Source organism: Cyprinus carpio, chromosome A22 (assembly GCF_018340385.1).
Source record: "Cyprinus carpio isolate SPL01 chromosome A22, ASM1834038v1, whole genome shotgun sequence".
NCBI lineage: Eukaryota > Metazoa > Chordata > Actinopteri > Cypriniformes > Cyprinidae > Cyprinus > Cyprinus carpio.
Window position 1 is genome coordinate 19,714,551 of NC_056593.1, and position 20,915 is coordinate 19,735,465.

Consider the following 20,915-nt stretch of genomic DNA (forward strand, 5'->3'; position numbering starts at 1 on the left):
TCAGCCAAAAACGGGAAACTTTTTATGCGTTTTGCATGTTCGTTGACACGACAACAGCGTTTTGGGGACTGAAAATGCATATTTTTTGAAAACAGCACCGTTGTCGTTTCCGTGTAAAGACCCAAAACAGGGATCTTTGTAAACGGTGACGTCATGCGCATGCGTAGTACGTGTCAGGTGTGTAGACATGCGCAGTACATGTCGAATTTAAAGGCAAGCGCAAACAAACATACACAATGGCGGAGTATATGGTAGTGTTGTAGCTGCTCAAGAGTTTGCTAACGCTTCTTCAGCAAATTGTGGATTTACTTCACCAATATTACAACCAACAGCGGAGACGCATCATATACAACATATAATCGTCACTTCCCTACAGGTAGTGTTTACTAACGAGGTGACAGCGCCAACTACTGGCCTGGCATACTTAATACAGCGTTTTTGACCATTTTCGCAGATATGTGTAAACACGAATCGTTTTGAAAACATTGTCATGTAAACGTGAAACTTTTTAAAAACACAAGAGAAAAACTTTTCAGTTTTTGACTAACATTACACTGTTGTCGTGTAAACGTAGCCACCTGACCAGTGACCGGTCTCTGTGTGAAACTGGAGGATTTTCTGAGTGTAGATAAGCGGTAGGCTAATTTAGAAAGGAACATTTAAAAGATGAAAAATAGGAAATTAGGAAGAATCAATAAAATATATGAATAATTTATTACAAGTACTTAGTTTTTGGAATTTGATTGCGTAATCCAGATTACATCTAATCAATTACTAACCAGCACTGTCTGTGTGTGTATTAAATTATAAAAATATGTAAATGTCATGCTATGAATAAATTAATGATTAACTCAAACCCAACCCATTTAAACAATGTCATGTATGATCCATTAATTACTGACAGCATAATGAGCATCTAAATCAATATGTATTTTTTTTTTTTTTTTTTTTTTTTTTTTGTGTTTATGTTGTACTTTCCCAGTTACTCCCAAACAAACGCACACATCCTAAACGGGCACACATGTCTTTCTCACCTGAATCTGGGAGAATCCTTGAGACATTCCTCGAAATCCACAGTAATCTTCATGTTGACTTGATCAGGTTTGTAAACACGGATTAAAGAGCTAGCAGGCTAGCATTAGCTCCTTTAAAAACCGAAAGCGCTCAAACTTCTCTCCAGAATCCCGGACACACTCCACACAGGAGCGATGCAGTGCGACCCGCTCGAGTCAGCTGGACATGAAGCTGTAGAAATGGGTTTAAAGGAGCAGTTCCTCCAGATCTGATGAGCAGCACGGACAGGCTGCGTCTCGAAACCCAGCGCGCTGCTTATCTAGACCGCACTTTTGCCACGACTTTCGTCCCGAAGAACAGAAATGAAATAATTCGAGTAGAATGAAAACTCACATGGCTCCTTGGGTTTTAAAATGGGCGGGACTTAGTGTTAGCCAGTCAGTTACCTTCGCCTGTCAATCATTTTGAGCGATAACGTTTTCTGGCATCGGGTTGGCTGACGTGTCTTTGTAAGGCGGGGCTTTGTAGAAAGGGCGTGTGGTTATACGACTGAAGTCGTTTACATAGCATCTTATTTTTAATATAATTATTATTATCCAGGTTTTTATTCGACGCCGTGCAATTAAATGCAAATTAAAGTTTATCGGTGCATTATATTCAGGTCAGCGTCCAGCGGTTAGCGATGTTACTTTTCTTAGCGCTGGTCAGGTTTGACCAATAACAGGCGTTTGCGATTATTGCGTTTTTTTATAGATTGTGGGCGGATCTCAATTTTAGGTATCACTCCTTGAATGAAATGTATTTAAATAATTATATTTTTTAGTGTGCAGGTGTGTTCGGTAAGATGAGAGGGGTCTTGAGATCTGAACGCGTCTCAGTGACGGAGTCGGCTGTCTGAGCCCTCGAGCGCCCCCTGGAGGAAACATACTGCGTGTCTCATAGCGACACTGAGAGATTGAGACACGGCCAGAACAGCACAGTCAGCCCATCCTCCCTTCCCTCTTTCCTAGTCCTCTCTGACACTATACACCACATACTACACAGTGTCGGAGCAGCATCAAAGACTGCGTCAGATAATATAAACGTATAATATAATGTATGCTTGTGAAATGCGTGGAGTAAATGGATTTGGGTTCGGGAAACTATCAAAGAACTGCAGGATCCACGTTTGATGAAGAGGTTCACTCCCACTTATGATGCAGTCTCGCTCTTTAAAATCATTCATGCACATCGACCACGCAAATATATATTTTTGTGCTTTTTACATGTGTTACTGAAGCTTAAAAAGTTAATTATTTCCAGTGAATGTAATGTATGCATTAAAAAATAATGCATTTATTTATTTATTTAGTGAAATACTTCCATCTTTGCTTGAGGCGAGTCATGTGTGCTGAACATTTACTGTACATACTAAAATACATTAATACCTTCTAAACAACTATTTTCAGTTACTCGTATTACTGTATAGACCCCTTAATCGCCTACGTCCCTGTGACGTCACCGCTCTAGCTGGAGGCAAAATATAAGGAAGAACTCATAGCAGGCGCGCTAAAAGTTTGAGGTTTTGACTTTAAAATGTCGTCTTTTTGTGTTTTTGGCTGCCAGAATAGAAGGAACAGCACTTTTGGTTCAAAACTAAAGTTTCACCGGATCCCGGCCGACATATATATATATATATATACTGGGGGCTCTGCCAGTATAAAGACCCGTTTAAATAAAAGGGTGATTGAGACATAGAGTCAAATGGGACAGTATAACTACACAGAATGTATTTTCTCACCTAATGAGTGAAAATAATGAGCCCTAGCTGTAAGAGCACATAATTAAAATGGGATGGCCTCATTGGTGTGACATCATACAGGTGGGCGGGGCAGGCATCAAACAGGAAGTTGACTGTGAAATGCATGAAGTGATGAAAATGACAGAAGCTTTTGCTAGTTTTCATAATGAGGTCCTAAAATTGTCATAGCTACTATAATATACAAACTTTTTAAATGGAAACATAAATATGATGCACTACTTCTACAAAATCAGTAACAAAATATATGTGCTAATATCATGTTTCTATTTTCAGAATTAGGTTGTTTTTATTTTGTCCCATCCACCCAATGGGACGGCATAATTTTGAGTGACTGGGACAGTGCTTAAATGCTTTGCTAATTCAGAAAAAATGATTGACTTTGTAATAGAGAACCATTGTATATGCTCTGTATGCCCTAAATCAGTGGATTCCAACCTTTTTATTTGTGCAAGCCCTTATCAACCACAAAAAGCTTGGCATTTTTTCTCCCACCAGAGCCTGTGCAATGGTGTGGCTTCTTGAAACTCATTGATTTTTATTGTGAGTGACAACACACTGTTAACACTAAATGTAACAGAACGGTATCGTCTGATTGTGTGAACACGGATAAGCTGATATTTTTTTTTTTCACTTCGACTACAGTATTGGCAGTTTTAATGTAGTAATATAACATAATTATCACAGTATTTTCCGTAAGAATATGCCACTTTCTTTACTTAAAAATCAATTCAAAGAACAAGTTCATACCAACATTTTAATGACTGACAAATATGCACATTTTCAGTTGAAGAACATGCACATATATTTAGGAAAGACAAAAAAATCTTGTGGAGGAATAAAATGAACAGAGATTGTCAAATTACTCAAAACACATGAAGCAAAAAAAAGTTAAACAATGATAAAAATCAAAGCACTTGTGCTTGAGAATGTACAAATGTTGGATTAAACTATATCTGACATGACCGTATGAATGTGTGCAGTCCGTGTCACTGACTGATGGACATTGCAAGACAATTCATCTTTTTCATCAAAAATAGGTCCCAATTAAGAAATAGGTGCTTTTATGTTCAGTGTGTCCTGCACTGTTTTTGAACTCCACATGTTTCCTGACATCATTCAGTCAAGGGCAGGCCATGTGAATGATGGGAGCATCTCAGAAACACAGATCTCAAACTGACTGTGCTGTCTTTATGTCCAGAATAAACACAGTAGCCAGAAAAAAGGGTCTAAAATGCATCCAGGCAGAAACACTGCTGCACTGAAGAACTGTTTTCAAAAAACAATGCTGTGTCAGTATTTGGGTGAATTTTGTAAAACCTGTCAAGAACGTTTTATTATTATTATTATTATTATTCAGTAAATCAAAAAAACAAATATATATATATATATTTGGTAATTTCATTAAAATTTAGCACAACTTAAGTAAATATAGTTACTAAATAATGTTTTCAAATATTTCATATTCATGAATGTAATGCATCTGTATGTTTTATTTGCGATAGTAAATTTTATTCTCAATTATTATATTACAGTAAAGAGTTTTTTGCATTTTGGTAATTAGTCAGAATTATTTTTGCACTTTGGTAATGATTCATAATATTTATTTATTTTTCATTACAGAGCCAGAATATATATATATATTATATTACAGTAAAGATTTATATATATATAGTTTTTATATTTTTGTTTTTTTTTTTGTTTTTGTTTTTTTTGCATTAATGTTTTTATTTTGTATATTTTTATTTTATAGATTTATAATATTTATATTGATAATAATTTGTTTTATACAGCCTACATACAGTATATTGTCAGTGAGTTTCTGTGACTAAATTGATAAACCAGAATAACAATTGCAATTTTAGAGATCAAATTGCTAGATCAATATATCAAAATTATTATTTTTTTCTTTTATTCGGTACTGCAGGATAATTATATTCTTCAGCAATCATACAAAGAAATAACTTCATTATGATGGCATTTAGGAAATAAAAGGCAATCAAAACAAACAAATCTCAATGAGAATGCCAAGTCAAAATCCATCAGAACTGTTCAGCATCTGTTAAACAGTTCCGGAAAAGCAACAGAGACAACCAAAGGGTTCAGTCTACTGATCAGTAGTTTTATATCTAGTTATGTAATACTCACCTGTTAATCATACACAGGGCAGATACTATTAGTGCCAATGAAGTTAAACATGGTTTTCAGAAGCCATGCATACAGTAGAGCTCATGTGAGCAGTGTGTGTCAAAGCCCAAGACCACATCAGTGCCCCATTACCAGTGCATACTAAACCACCTGCCTTCAGATCGCATTAAACTCAAATACTCAAAGAGTTGGGGAATCAGAGAATGTGTACGATTCATTGTGGAAGTCAGCGGTCAGCGTAAGACACAAGCACACTTCCCAGCGGCCTCTCACGCTCTCACCACAGGAAGAGGGTGGAGACCAGGCCTGGACCTGTTTGATAACAGTCTCGTTTCTTAGCGTGATGACAATAAAAGTTTGGCAAATAAGGGAGCTGGATGATATGCGTGGCATTGTGGTGTTGGTAGGACACACGGGGTGGAGGGGAATCCTGAAGCCGAACCGGGGACGACACTGTGCCTTCCAGACGTTCATGAGACAAGGCAGGAGTTGATGGACAAAAGCTTGACATCCTTATAAATCCAAGGAATCAGCTGTAACAGATGAAGAATGAGACGTTTTAATTTATTTCATTATTTCAAAACATTTTGAACACGTTTTTACATTTCTAAAGAAAAAGCAGTGCAAAACATATTGGCAGTATAATATTAAAAAGTCATTTATGATATATATATATATATATATATATATATATATATATATATATATATATATACTATATACCACACTATAACAGTTTGTTAATATTCTCACATATAATAACATGGGTAAAAATATTTGAATATATTTTTATGCTCTCCAAGGCTCCATTTATTTGATCAAAAACACTGTAAAACGGTAAAATTCTGAAATATTATTACAAATGAAAATAACTGTTTTCCATGTTAATATATATTAAAAAGCAATATATTCCTGTGATGCAAAGCTGAATTTTCAGCATCATTACTCCAGTCTTCATCAGCACAACATGACAGGGTTCACCTTTTTGGTCATCAGCACAACATGACAATTTATTTTTAAGTTTTTTTATTTGTTTGATGGTACTTGTTTTTTGATTTATTTAGAAGTTGGTACTAGAAACTTCAATCAATCAATGTTATTATAACTTAATTAATTGAAATGATTCCAAGATCATAAATGCAATGAAAAATAAATCTGATACTTTTTTTTTTTTTTTTTAATTTGTTTGTTGGTTGTATAGAAATTTTATTCATTAAATGTGATACATGTTATTTTTTTAATTTTTTTATTTTTTTGAATTTTTTATTTTTTTTACATTTTGTATAATATTCATCAAATATTATTTATTAGATATTTAGTTTTTTAAAGGGTTCATTTGTCGGGTTAAAAGTTCATTCAAATCACTAACTTCTATAAAAACAGCATTTGTAGTGCAATGCAGGTGTGGTTATGTCTGAATTAATTTAATTTTTGTTTGAGTGGCATGGTTTTTTTTTTGTCTTTATTTACCATCTTGTGGGGGGTCAACGGTGATGTCCTCGGTCTCTGTGTCATCCTTCATCTCTTCATCCTCATCTTCCTCCTCTTCCAGCTCACTGGCGATGAGTTGTCGGGCTAGTTTAATGTTCATACCTTCATTATAATGCATCTTCCTCATCATCTGAAACTGCTTCTTTCTGGCTGAGGAAAGACAAATCACATCCAGCTCTAAGCACGAGAATCCACTGATTCAGTCGATGAACACCAAGTCAAACCTTTGTTCTTGTACATCAGCACATCAAACTGAATACTGCACGTGTGGTTTTATTTCACATTAGCATTACATGCTCGCAACCCTGTTATTGAAATTTCAGTGATTCGCATGTTTCTGGTTTTCAAATCTGAGATTCAGATCTGAATGTGAGGCCATGAGAGACAGACACGTGTCTCACCTTGCTCCTCCGGACTCAACTCCTCGTCTTCCTCACTGCTCTCCTCTTCTGGTTCCTCCATGAAGCGAGATCCTGCGTCTTCCACCGCTGCCGCCAGCCTGAGACAGACACATGTCAAAAACAGAAAACATTAGGGGTGTAACGATATGCTTGGGTCACGATACGGTATGTATCTCGATGCTGGGTTCACGATACGATGCATATCACGATATTTTGAACAAAATTTTAAAAAATGAAACTAAAATTTAAATAACAGATTTATTTCAAAAACAAACAAATTTCAACAACTTTCTGTGTTGTACATAAAATATCAAATTTCAAGGTTTAATAAAAACCCTTTCTGTACTCAAATTACCAACTGAATAGGTCTGTCTGTCACTGATTTGTTTAATTTTTTTTATTTAACATGAACTTAGAATTAAGAAACCTAAGACAGAACTTCTGAAAGCAGTATAAAAAAAAAGATTCAATGGTGTTCTGTTCAAATAAGTTCAACATAGACACTAGGGTTTGTTTAGTTTACCTACAGGTTTTTTTGCAGAAAAACCATCATATCTACATTTTCTGGCAGAAGCTGGGATCTTTGAGCATTCACAATATCCACTGCTGTAGAAAAAACACGTTCACTGGGAACAGAAGTTGCTGGAACTGTTAGGTAAGCCTTGGAAAGACAGGAAAGAAGTGGGTACACTTGAGCATTTTCTTTCCACCATTTCAGTGGACAGCTAGTGAGGGGAATAGAAGTGTCTTTTTTGTACATTTCAATCTCTACTTCTATCCTACATTTAGACTGAGAGACTGTTGGTTTAGCAAATGTTGCACCAAGGAGATCTTCCAGTGCTGTCTTTTTGCTAGGTGGTGGCTGCTCTTGCTCAACTCTCTGTGTTATCTCTCTCTTCTCTGCTGCATCAGTGGGATCTCCATCACTGGCACCTCCCTCCCTCTTATCTGCTCGCTCCAGAGTGCCAGCCTTAAAAAATATTTAAACACACTATTAAGGAGTCGGGAGGTATAGCATAGTTGCATAGTTACACACACTATGCTTATGTGATGCAATCTCAAGCATCTTTTGCTATTCAGCGAGCACAGCTGTTGCTGTGGCACTGCGGTGAAAGAAAGCCACGACTTTTCTCACGCGACCAAGCAGGCAAGAAACATTTAAACCTGCTTGCGACGCGAGATTCAATGTGTGCGCAAAACACTTAATATGCGGTGACAACCCGTCTTCTCTCACTGCCACCTCCATGTTGCGTGCATTGTCAGTAACAACAGCAGTACTATGAGGAGCCTTTTCAAGCCCCCACTCTTGTATAGCCGCTTTTAATACTCTTCTTATGTTAGTTCCAGTGTGTGACTCAAAAAAGTGGGGTGAGTCTGAAGCACAAAACTTTTCATTTCCCACTCCGCTGTAATAACATGCGCAGTGACTGTAATATAGCTCTGACAAGCCCGCGAAAGTCCACCCGTCCGTTGTTATTGCCACATTCTCTGCTTTTTTCAGAACCTCGACCACCTTTGCTTTAGCTTCGCAGTACAGGGCTGGAACTATCTCTTGACTGAAGTGCGGGTGTGACAGAATATGATACCTGGGCTCCAGTGCCCTGACCAATTCACGAAATCCAACATTGTCGACAACGGGAAAATGGTCTCATGTCTTTTTGCAATAAAAACTCCGATGCACCTGGTTATTTCTTGAGCTTTCGCACTTGACTGAGACCATGTTGCAGCAAAAACTGCGTTGTATAGATGTTTGGCCTTCTTTCACTCTTTTTGTCGAAGGAGTTTGCAGAAGTTTGTTGTTGTGATGCCGTTTTAAATGGCACATCATATTCGAAGTGTTTGACGTTGTGTATGGCAGTCTTGTTTTACAGTGTTTACAAACAGTTTGTGTTTTGTCTGTAATTTTTTTACCGTCGCCCTGTCGCATGACTGGAAAGCCAAAATGCTGCCAGACTTCGGATTTATAAGAAGATGGGGCATCTTCAATTTCAGTTTCAACCGAACTCATGTTTCTCAACTAATGTTCAGCTTGAGCGAGTTCTTCAACTTTGAGGAAAGCACACACGGCGCTGTTGGCCTGTTGCAGAGTAAGTCACGTCAGCAGCTCAACCAATAGGATTAGACTGCCGTCATATCGTTAAAGTATCGCCACCATTTTATGATACATATCGTAAAATTTTTGCATCGCGAAATATCGTACTGCGAAATATCGTTACACCCCTAGAAAACATCATACGGAGTTTGATGCATCATCCTCAGAAAGATTCACAGCTGGATCAGTGTTTTATTTCAGTATCGAGATATAAATATAGATGCTATTGATACAACATAGTACAATAGAACAGCTATAGATATTTCTCACAGGCTTGTGCAACAGAACTTAATCTCCCATCATTTCCTGTGGCAGCACAATAATGGTAAAAGCTTCAATTACACATCTAATGTGCACTGGTGCTGCACTAATGCTAAAAACCTTCCTGTCTTCAATAACTAATAAATACATAACTGCACAAAACATCCATTTAACTCTGACTAAAATCACTTGATGCACATCATGCTGTATTCATATCGACTTATCGAAGTAGAAACTACCCCAGAGGACTTGAAGGCAGCTTAAGTTCCTTATAAGGGAAAAAAAAAACAGTAAGTTTTTCATTTAATTTGACTCAGATGATATTTTGACTTAGTTGAAGTTCACATTAATAAATGCTAATGTTTGCAGCTTATTAAGGTTTTTCATAAAAGTTTTTCATAAAACCTGGTGGTCTTTGTAATATTTTCACTGTTAATGTGAGACAATCTCTCAGGAGTAATCAGACACACACATATACAGCAGCCCCAGTGAATGCTGGGTAGGGAAGCATAAAATACAGAAGACCCTGGGCAGTCACTATTGTGAAAGCGGTTAGCAGCTCTGCTTGAGTTGCTGTGACCGCTGATTTGCCTGTAGGCTGCGACGTGACATCTGTTAGCACTACTGGTTGCTCATGTAAGCAAAATGTCACCGGGCCCACTCATCGTTTTAATCATATGCTAGATTTAATTATATTGCATGGAATCGATCTCACTAAATTACTGAAAGAGATGTTACTTGTAGCAGAAGAACCGCTTCTCAATATTATTAACTCGTCGTTATCTTTAGGTCACGTCCCAAAACCATTCAAGCTGGCGGTTATTAAGCCTCTTATTAAGAAACCACAACTACATCCTAGTGAACTGGCAAATTACAGACCCATTTCAAATCTTCCATTTATGTATAAAGTTTTAGAAAAGTTGTGTCTGCTCAATTGTGCTCCTTCCTGCAAAAAAAAATTGGTTTCAGGTCCCATCATAGCACAGAAACTGCACTTGTTAAAATTACAAATGACTTGCTTCTTGCATCAGACCAAGGCTGCATCTCATTGCTAGTTTTACTTGATCTTAGTGCTGCGTTCGACACCATAGATCACCACATAGTCATAGATCGATTACAAAACTATACAGGTATTCAAGGGCAGGCTTTAAGATGGTTTAGATCCTACCTGTCCGATCGCTACCCACTTTGTTTATTTAAATAAGGAAATGGGGTTTTATCACCAGTAAAATATGGAGTGCCACAAGGATCTGTCCTAGGTCCTCTGCTATTTTCAATATACATGTTGCCCCTTGGTAATATCATTAGAAAATACGGGATTAGTTTTCACTGTTATGCTGATGATACTCAACTATATATCTCAACAAGACCAGGTGAAACTTCAAAAAATCTAAGCTAACAGAGTGTGTTAAAAATTAAAAAATGTAAAAAAATTGATGACCAATAATTTTCTCCTATTAAATTCAGATAAGACAGAGATATTACTTATTACAGCAGGGGTCTCCAACCCTGCTCCTGGAGAGCAAAAACATTACAAAGAATTTCATAGATTACAATTTTAAACAGATTGTCATATGTTATGATTTGCAATTAGTTAGATGTACTGTTACTTCCTGTACAGCAGGGGTATAAAACATTGCTCATGGTGAGCTACTGTCCTACAGATTTCAGCTCCAACAAAAACATTACACAGAATCTCAAGCTAATCAAGTAGTTCAGAGCTACTTGATAATTACAGACAGGTGTGCAATTTTGTTATCGGGGAACAGACAGGTGTGTTGGAGCAGGGCTGGAACTGAAGTCTGCAGGATGGTAGCTCTCCAGGAGCAGGGTTGGAGATCCCTGCTCTACAGTCAAAAATCTGGGTGTTATATTAGACAGCAACTTTGAAAATCATATTTCCCATGTTACAAAAACAGAATTCTTCCATCTTAGAAACATTGCCAAGCTACAAAACATGTTACCTGAATGGGATTACAAATTTATACTATTTTATATCTAGGTTCCAATGTAATAGTAGATCAACTAAAAAAAGTTATGACTTGATAATTTAATAGAAAACTATGTGAATGGTGCTCTGTGGCGTGGCAGGATTTTCTGTCAGCTGCATTTAAATCCGGTGTCTGAAGTTTCTTGTTCTGCTCAGTGATCATGCATGACTTACTTCTTAGCGAGGTCATCTCCGGGTAGGACTGTGTTCCCGTCCGAATCGCTGAGCGCCCCCTCATCCTCGTCATCTCCAACCATCCTAAGAGGGACAGGAGATTTTTGGCCGACAGCCCAAAGGGAGAAAGACAGAATGACCTTTTCTGCAAATTTGCCCTGTCATATTGAGTTGCACCCTCAGTGCTGCTCTTGTATTTTGCAGACGGGGCAGTAACATATCCAGAGAGAAGAGCAACACTTTGAACAACCCATATTCCCAATCCATACAGCCTCAGCAAGAGATCAGATATTTAAAAAATGAATTCTTCAAGCTGTAGCATTAAGGCTATAGGCTAACCTGAATGCAGTGTAATCTATGGCTTATCGTCCATATCAGTGCTGGACTCACTTATGGACGTTTTCCCTGCAAAGTTTAGTCCAAAAAGAAATTGTTAGTTGGTTTTATTTTCCTAAATTAATGTTTTGTTCATTTAATCACTTCCTAGAAAATTCACGCAATCCAATTTTTTCTAACGAGCACAGTTTCATTTTCTTCTTAGATTTACTAGGGTGGCGGTAGCTTCACTCCTGAATCCATGCAGTAGCACAGCCACATTAGAATTGATATTCAGATTTATACAGGTATAGTCTAAACAGCATTAATGGCAGGGGTTTTTTTTTTGTGTGTGTGTGTGTGTGTGTGTGTGTGTGTGTGTGTGTGTGTGTGTGTGTGTGTGCTGCTTACCTGTGGTATGGCGTGCTGGGTTCGTCTATCTTCATCAGTCCATAGTCCTTATCCGCTGGGTGATATGTGGCCAAAATATTCATTTCATCCCATTTCTGTGACTTCTTCCTAAAAGAATGGGTAGAAACACAGAATTTATTATAGAATTATAGATAAAGCTCCTAGCCCTGATGCAAATGTTCCAACTAAGATCTGCTACATTAAATAAAGGACTCTGCCCCACTTTGAAACTTTTTAGAGTACCTTGTAAACGGCAGACACAAAAAATAGCACCAAGTGGCATACATTGCCAAATATACTGACCCTTTAGTGATATAAATAAGACTGGCACACAAAGCCTTCTTTCATGTCTCAAATCAATGTTTCCCAATGCACTGAATGCTACAAGCCATCATGCTACAGTGCTACCCCAAGAGCAGTTTCGTAAAGCAAAGCACAAATCATTTCAATCGAGTGCCTTTCTTAAAGTGGCAGACGATGCATTTGATACATAATTATGTGGGCAATACTGGCATGAAGTCAAAGTGGGCTGGTTTATCTGTGGATAATAATTTAATCTAGATTAGATTAAAAAGTATCAAGTACTGATAATTTGTTGTCTGTATGATCAGGAATTATGATTAAAGCAAGTGGAATCCATTTCAAATTTCAAATTCATGTTGAATTGAAGAATAAATCAATACAAATCTTTTACATTTTAGTCGTATAATAAATTATTCTGCCAGTGTTGTTACACTAAAGTTATATATATATATATATATATAAGTGTTGTTACACTAATATATATATATATATATATACAGTGTTGTTACACTAAAACTATATATATATATATATATATACATACATATACATATTAAACCTACACTAAGCTCACTAAAATATGAATAAATACTTTAATACTTACACTCCTGGTACTAAATTCCCTACAGAAATTATAAATTTCTTACTGGTCCATTGAAGGATGTGCATCTACTGCGTAGATGGAGCGGCGAGATCTTTGTATTTGACCAGATGGACCATCAATAAGTCAAAGTGTTACAGCAAAGCTAAGTATGACCTCAGTCAATCGATTATGGTTCAGTCAACACTCACTCAATGCAATGACAGAGCCACATTACAACACTTCAAGCAGGTAAATCTCTGACATGCTACAGAACCATAACTAAAGAGTGGCTTTAGTAGTCTGAATCCCTTCTTTCTGTAGTCTGATGAAAATCCTGTGAGTGCATTTGGTGACATGAACGCAGCAGACCAGATCACTAATGCTTTTGCAGCAGCAGTCAAATGTGCCAATCCACATGGAAGAAGAACAGTTACACAACCAGCGTTTGGATGAGGTGCTGTTACAAAGCAAGTGTGGAAAACCACTCAAACCTGATTTAAAATTACCATTTTAACAATAGCATTTCAAAGAACTGTTGTTTTGACAAGAGGATTATTTTTAAGTCTCTTTTAGAGAGGTGCTGGATGCAATCAGTGCAAGATTTACCATCCATCATGGACAGAAAGATGAACATAAAACAGGACCAAGGACTAGTCGAATAAAGCTAATCTCTTCAGAATGGATGTTCATGTTCCCTCGCAACATAATCAAGAGATGAGTTTCATTCATGTTAGAGGCAGAGGCCTCCCCAGTGGTTTATTCTGTAACACACGGGAGCAAACGATGCACTGTTGCATGCAGTAGAGGTCAAAGTTTTTCTCAACTGATCATAGGTTAGAAAAACAGTACATGAGCAAGCAGCCTGCAGTGACTTATTTGGAGAGCAAGCACTACAGAATGAAAGGAACTCGTCTGCGGTTAGGAGACCCGAATACTGCAAAAACGTATAATTCAATCAGTGTTTTATCACCACGGGAAAAAGTCTTGGAAAAACAACAGTTCAGGCAAAAATAAGATCTACAAGCTGGTACAGGATATCCCCCTAAAGTAACAAAAAAAGCTGCCAAAGAAACATGGTGCTCCTGATACCGCAGATGTCTGAGAAACAAAACATATTGTTAGGAAAATAATAGCTTCATATTCATACAGGAAAAAGGTGAGACAGTGAGTTGAGTGTCTTTAAACTAGACAGTAAAACGCAAAGTCACTTAATGAATATTTTTCAACATCTTTAAGATGGAATCACTGAAATTTTACAAATTTCCTACAATGTGACCCTAATTAATGCTGTCTGCCAATCACATAAATCCACTATAAAATATATAATGTGGATAAGCCAAACTGTTCTAAGATGCTGAACGTGATCCTGTAATTAAAATACACGAGGTACAACAAAATTTTCATAATAAATGTTATTTTAATTTCAATCATTCTTATAATGCATTATTAATATATTTGGTTAAAAAACAAAATGTGACACATTACCAAAAAAAAAACAAAAACAAAAAAACACCTGTCGCTATTTCTGTAACAGCTGGTATTACTTTAATTGAGTTAACAGTGACTGAGCAGAGATTATTTTAAATAGCTGTCACCGGAAAACAGCAATTGGTATTACCTGAAATTTTTTTTGTTTTCGATTATGCTTACTAAATTATTACATTTTTGATCTGTATTCTCATCACACACTCTTTGTTCTGTAGATGGGAGTGATCTCTCAAATCATGCTGCTTTCCTGTTTACTTTCTATTTTCTGTTGCAAGATAAAACTGAAAATCTCACAGACTTGCACTGAAGGAGGGACCCGTGCCATATCTGAGACCAAAATATCAAAGGCTTGGGGCTTTGCCAGTAAATAAAATGCCCTAGCAACCGCATTACGCACCAGAAGCACTGAGAACACCTTAACAAATGCCCTGGCAACCACCCACACTCCAGCACAAGCAAACACCATTCACAGTTTCCTCACAATACTCTAGTTAATTATACATACCAAGTGGTTTTATAGGGTTCAATCAAATATTTCTATGAAATCACTTGAGATTTCAAACTAAATTGACCAAAAGAAATAAAGCAACATTTTTGAACATTTTTAACAAATTTCCTGGAATTTAACTCTCACGTGTGTGTGTGTGTGTGTATTATATATATATATATATATATATATATATATATATATATATATATATATATACTGTTTGTAAAATGGCACAGTTTCTTTAAATATCTGAAAGTGCACTCTTAACATCAGTCAGTCAAGCATTATAATATGATAATTAAGTATTTAATGATAGAACTTTAGTATTTAGAATTTGTGCATATTAGTCATTTGAACTGAACTTAGGACTGGTGGTGGTGCTTTTTTGGTCATTCAGTGGTTCTGTAAAATAAAAAATGGGGAAAAAACTAACAGAAATACTGACAAGATTATAATGATATTAATTCTACTAATAAGAACAATATGAAACACACTAAGGATTAATGAGCTGCTGGATTCATGAATATTAATCAGGTTGTGTGCATTCACTCGAACTGATTTGCTGAAATTAAAACAGGGATAATAATATTTGCGCATTAGTCCCGCCCACTACCGGAAAACCCCGGCAGTTCTTAAAAGCTGAAAAAATCCAAAGGAACTCTGTTATTTTGACAGGAAACTACAATAAAGAATATCGTTTACATGAAGCATGTCAATTCTGTGCCTTCACACTAGAGTTTACGATACGTCAAATACAGGTGTTCTGCGCATCCATTCAGATGAACTGAAAAATGTTTGTCACAAGTTCAGTAAAGGCCACTGAGGTTATCATCATTACCAGTTTGACAATAAATCATGATAAAATTCCCCACGGTTAGTATTACCGCTTCATCTTTTAATTATCATTAAAACTGTATTAGATTACCGCAATTTGAACAACTCACGGTAAATACTGTCCAGCATAAAGCACAGTTTTCAGTAACAGTCTCACGTGCGCACAGCACACAGAGTAGTTTCATTTTGAGTCAAAAGAGGGCGGAAAAGGTGCGAGGTTTTAAAGAGTGCTAAGGGAATGAATCAAATGAATATATGAATGAATTAAATATATGAATGTACCTCTGAAGGTTCTGACTGTCTTCAGAAACGATTTGACGGCATTTTGTTTTCATCTTTGCTCCATAGCTTACCTAAAGCAGCTGTCAGAGAGTGGATTTATGCAGCTTCTGTCTGGCCAAAACTGGACCGAATTCGCATGCCCTGTTGTAAATTTGACCGGTTGATGAAAAACAAGTTTATGTGGATTCTACATATTTAAACAATTCAGATAAGTTATCTAGAATTATTTATGGAGCAGATAAAATACATATAATAATTTATTAATCAATTATCATTTTGATTTATATCTTTATTTAAAGGCTGAAATGTGAGGTTTACCTTTTTATTAAACTTTATTTGAACATGCTATTAGACTGTTGTCAGTGAGGATGTCATTTAAAATCCGGACATCATTGGTAATGTTATTGTTTTAGTGATTATGCAAACCAAATCATTTTATTTGTTGTTTGTTGATTTTTACATGTCTGTACTTTTTTAACATCTCCAGCACATTGTAACAATACCCTGATAATACTGACAACCGTGATAATTTTGGTCACTAATCGTGAAAAGAAATTTTCATACCATACATCCCTAGTCTCACAGGACACAAATTCAGTAATAAGTGCCATCCTGTGTGTCCTAGTTCTCTAGGAGTGGGAGAGCTGGATTCAAGAACAATGTCTTCTGGTGAGAGAGGACGAGGAGGCAGAGGAAGCCGGCAAGCCAAAAAGAACACCTACAAACATCGACACGCTCCATACTGAAAACACAAGCTCTCCATTAAAAGGGGGTTTAGGACTTCCTTTATTGATGTTTCTGAAAAATCCTGTTCAAAATTTGGTCAACCTAAAAGCACAAATCAATACGTGCTGAATATTGATAAAAACCAGGCGGCTCAGTTAACCAGGAAACGGGATCGTCATTATTTCAGTCGCATCCTTGACATGAGAAAACTTCTCCGACCTCCAGGAGACAAAGTGCTTCAGTGGAGACACACATCCACAGTTCCTAAGAGTGTCTCTGGACGAGCGAAATGTCAAAATGAATGAGATCAGTTTATACACACGCCGCCCTTCTGGCAGAAAATCACTCTTCTAATTTTACAAATCTGCACTGACAGCTGAGTTTTATGATAGTCAGAGTGACAGGACGAGTGCTGTTATTACACCTTTATGTTGACATGTTAAATTGGTTGAGTCCAACCAAAACACGAACATGGTTAATATTTTGATATTTACTTTGAATTTAATAATAAAAAAACCAACTTTAAAATATCATCTGGGGATATCATTTCAACCCAAAGCCAAAAGAAAGGAGGAATATTTAGCATAAAAATAAACCTATATTTAGAACCAGCGTTCATCCCATATTTGTATATGACAATAAACAAGCTGAAAACACTGACTGATAAACTTGTATTGCTTTTCTGCCTCAAATGTCAACTATAGATTGAGTTGGTTTCTTCTTTAAATAATAAAAAAGTAAAAATATCCATCATATTTTTTTATGTATAGATTGAGTTCGTAAATGGTAAGATTACCTGTGAAAAAAAAAAAAACATCTTAAAGGGATACTCCATCGCAAAATGAAAATGTTGTCATTAATCACTTACCCCCCATGTCGTTCCAAACCCGTAAAAGCTCTGTTCGTCTTCAGAACACAATTTAAGATATTTTGGATGAAAACCCGGGAGGCTTGAGACTGTCCCATAAACTGCCAAAACTATAGATTGAGTTCGTTTCTTCTTTAAATAATAAAAAAGTAAAAATATCCAGTGTCTGAAACAAAAATAACGACTTAAGCAGCATAAAGTATTTATTTTTGTTTTCTTTGTGTACAAAAAGTATTCTTGTCTCTTAAAATAACGACATCTCTGATGGCAGATGGAGTATTCTGAAGATGCTTTACATACTTTCCTGGACCTTGACACTGTTATTTATTTGGCATTCTATGGGACAGTCACAAGCCTCCCGGTTTTCATCCAAAATATCTTAAATTGTGTTCCGAAGGTAAGACGAACGAAGCTTTTATGGGTTTGGAACGACATTAGGTTATTTGTTTAATGATTTTATTTTTATTTTGGGGTGGAGTTTTAATTTAGGAAAGTAAAATAAGTTGAGTTTGATTTGTTTGTTTATTTTTTGCTTTGTTTGGTAATTGTGGCAACATTAATTGTAATTGTGATTTTATATATATATATATATTGTAATATGTGATTTATATATATATATATATATATATATGTGTGTGTGTGTGTGTGTGTGTGTGTGTGTGAGATTATATAAATATTTTTTATTATTTTTAATACAGTTTTATTATTTTTTAAGTTAAATTACATTTTAGAAATGTTGCTGAAATAAAATTTTATTTTATCTTACTTTATTTCAGTTAATGTTTAGATTATATTTCAATTATTATGATCATAATTATGAGATATTATATTTCAAGTAACAAAAATGTTTTTTTATTTTAGTTTCAGTTTTAATTAACTGTTTAGAACATTAAGATTTGTGTAGTGTGATATATTCATAAATATTAAGTATTTAAATGTAATAGAAACATTCTCATCACTGTACATTTGAAGCAATTAATATATATTAATATATAGTAGGCTAATTAACGTTATAATATAAACAATTCCTTTTAAATAGGCTTCAGCAAATATTTATTTTTGGTCCTTTTGTTTTGGGGTGAAATAGCTCTCACAGATGTAGATGCTCTTGGAAGGTTTTCGGAGATTCGCCCACTTGATGCTAATCAAGTGATGAAATCACATTTACTCATATTTTAACATAGGAATTGATCTTAAGAGACTCCTAACCATCTGAATGTCCTATTTGTATTTAATTTGAATGACTGTATATAATAATGTTATTAATAAAACGTTATACAGCACATTAGTGCATCTTTAACATTAAAATATCAGTGTTGTTACATAATTTATGTTTGTTAAATATAAAACAACACTTTTGCTACATTTGAACCCATATTTCAGATACCCCTTCGAGCTGTGCATGTAAATAACAGGCTCAGGGACTGATCAGAAAACAGCGGGTCAGTAAAGAAGAGGATGGATTTGGGTTGGTTTCAGCAGGATGGTCTCGTTTAGCATGACTGGTCAGTGGCTAGCCTACTAGCAGCCTTCGCTCCTAACCCAGTAATCTAACTGGAAGCAGCTGAACTGGGACCACAGGACTGGTTTAGTGCACTAGTGCACGTCACTGTCAGCATCAGAGCAGTTTGATTGACAGGTCTCCCGGTGCACTGTCACACTGCCACAGACGCGCGTACGGACTGATTTAACCTGTTTTAAAGACTTGTTACTCACTGCTGGTCGTCTTCAGAGTTTATAGGAGCTCCTGGTTCGGAAGTGTCCTGGACTGGCTCTTCGGGTCGGGCTTTGATACTGGATTTGTTCTTCAGGATCCCTTTGATGGGTCGCGGTGCTGCCATAACCGTCAAACCACAACTCCTCTTTTACACTGTTTCTGCCTCAAACAAACCACCACACCACGCCGAGGCGCTTCAGAAACAACACTCTGGCTTGATTTATTAACCGCTGATGTATCGCGTACCTACAAACAAGAGTTAAACGCTGTCTGTGACTAAAGTTTGCGACCGTTGATGACTTGAATTTCGCCGGAGCTCGCGCACTTGCCCATTTACAGCGGCGAAAGGAAACAGGGCGCCGCAGTCAGTCTCGCACTCTCTGTTATCGCGAGAGTTGCAGCGTTGCTATAGAAACATAACTAACTTGTCAAGCGACGGTCGCCATGTTTGTTGGGGCTGTGAGGTCACACGCGGGAGTCACACTAGTGCATTTTGCCAAAGTTAACTTAGTAAACCATCATCTTTATCAGTGAATATCTTAAAACTGCACACACACACACACACACAATGGATATGAATAGATCTAGGCTGAAAATAAGGCTGTACAGTGCATTCAATGGGTTGTACTGTAATTTCAATAGACAGAAACACATAAAACAGTTTTGAAAGGTGAGTTGAGAGCTACTTCTGGTTTACACAAGTACCATGAATTTAGCAGTTTTCGTTGTAAATAGAATTAAGTAATTACGCATATATCCATGCTGTCCCTCATTCTGACAAGAGCTGCTAAATAAGTCTTTTGCTAATCAGAAAAGATCATATTTTGCTAGTAGTACCAATAATGGCTACATTTTCATTTGTCTGAAAGCAGCTTTTGTCAGTTTTTCTTTAGCTTGTTTGTAAATATCTAACATCTGGGGGGACGTTTACATGAGATGAAAACTTTTTGGGATGTTTGTCCATTCATTTACATGAAAATGGTGTTTTTGGGGGCCTGAAAACACAAACTTTTGAAAACTGTTTTTCTCGTCTCCTTGTAAGACCTTCTTACAGTAGGTATCAATAAATCCCATTGCTTTTCATCAGAAACCCAGCAGTCCTTCATGTCTGGATGCATCTGTGCATGCTACATAAATACGCCCAATGTAAGTATGTTGTTGAAGAGCACCCTTTATCAGCAATTTCAAGGCCAGAAGACTTTAGTCCATTAAGATCGTGTTGAATTATGCTTGTTTGTGGGCTGGATGTGTAGTTATGTCATTGTTTGTCTCTCAAGTTAGTGGAAACGTAGGCTGAGGGTTTTCAGAGAGGATGGCAAACATGTTTTGGCGTGTGATGTGTTTATTGAACCAATCAGACAAGAGTAATGCCGCGTTCCAGGCAACCTGTAACCTGTGTTTTTCCAACCTCCTACCCGTGAAAGTGCACTGGAACCACAAACCCGTCAATCCCACCCGTGAACTCGTACTAGATCGATGTACTCCCAGTTCCCAGCTCTGACGTCACATAGCCAGCGAAACAACAGTGG

General features: G+C 36.6%; 2 protein-coding genes across 9 annotated transcripts in view; both read right to left on the reverse strand.

Moving 5' to 3' along the window:
• The window catches only part of LOC109046804 (arf-GAP with coiled-coil, ANK repeat and PH domain-containing protein 2-like), a 37,040-nt gene extending 35,645 nt beyond the window's left edge, over nucleotides 1–1,395 (reverse strand). For 3 of the 8 annotated variants that reach the window (XM_042712210.1, XM_042712212.1, XM_042712213.1), the window contains exon 1: nucleotides 1,035–1,392. In XM_042712210.1, the coding sequence (XP_042568144.1) occupies nucleotides 1,035–1,087 (53 nt within the window). In that variant the 5' untranslated portion in view covers nucleotides 1,088–1,392. Of the gene's footprint in view, nucleotides 1–1,034 lie in introns of all 8 variants that reach the window. The other 5 variants (XM_042712216.1, XM_042712215.1, XM_042712214.1 and 2 more) reach the window with 3 other exon arrangements.
• A 3,306-nt stretch (nucleotides 1,396–4,701) lies between these two features.
• On the reverse strand, nucleotides 4,702–19,757 carry LOC109046803 (protein phosphatase inhibitor 2-like). Its single transcript, XM_042712217.1, has 6 exons — nucleotides 19,386–19,757; nucleotides 12,096–12,203; nucleotides 11,370–11,453; nucleotides 6,853–6,950; nucleotides 6,431–6,601; nucleotides 4,702–5,493 (listed from the first exon to the last, which is right to left on the reverse strand). Exons 1-6 carry the CDS (start codon nucleotides 19,508–19,510, stop codon nucleotides 5,474–5,476), a joined length of 606 nt encoding a protein of 201 aa, XP_042568151.1. The 5' UTR covers nucleotides 19,511–19,757; the 3' UTR covers nucleotides 4,702–5,473.
• Between the last annotated feature and the right edge of the window lie 1,158 nt (nucleotides 19,758–20,915).

Coding starts and splice junctions, on each gene's coding strand:
- LOC109046803 (XM_042712217.1), bottom strand. CDS start 19,510: ATGGCAGCACCGCGACCCATCAAAGGGATCCTGAAGAACAAATCCAGT. Junction 6,951..11,369: donor GGAGATGACCTCGCTAAGAA/GTAAGTCATGCA, acceptor TGTCTGTCTCAG/GCTGGCGGCAGCGGTGGAAG. Junction 5,494..6,430: donor CGTTGACCCCCCACAAGATG/GTAAATAAAGAC, acceptor CATCTGTTACAG/CTGATTCCTTGGATTTATAA.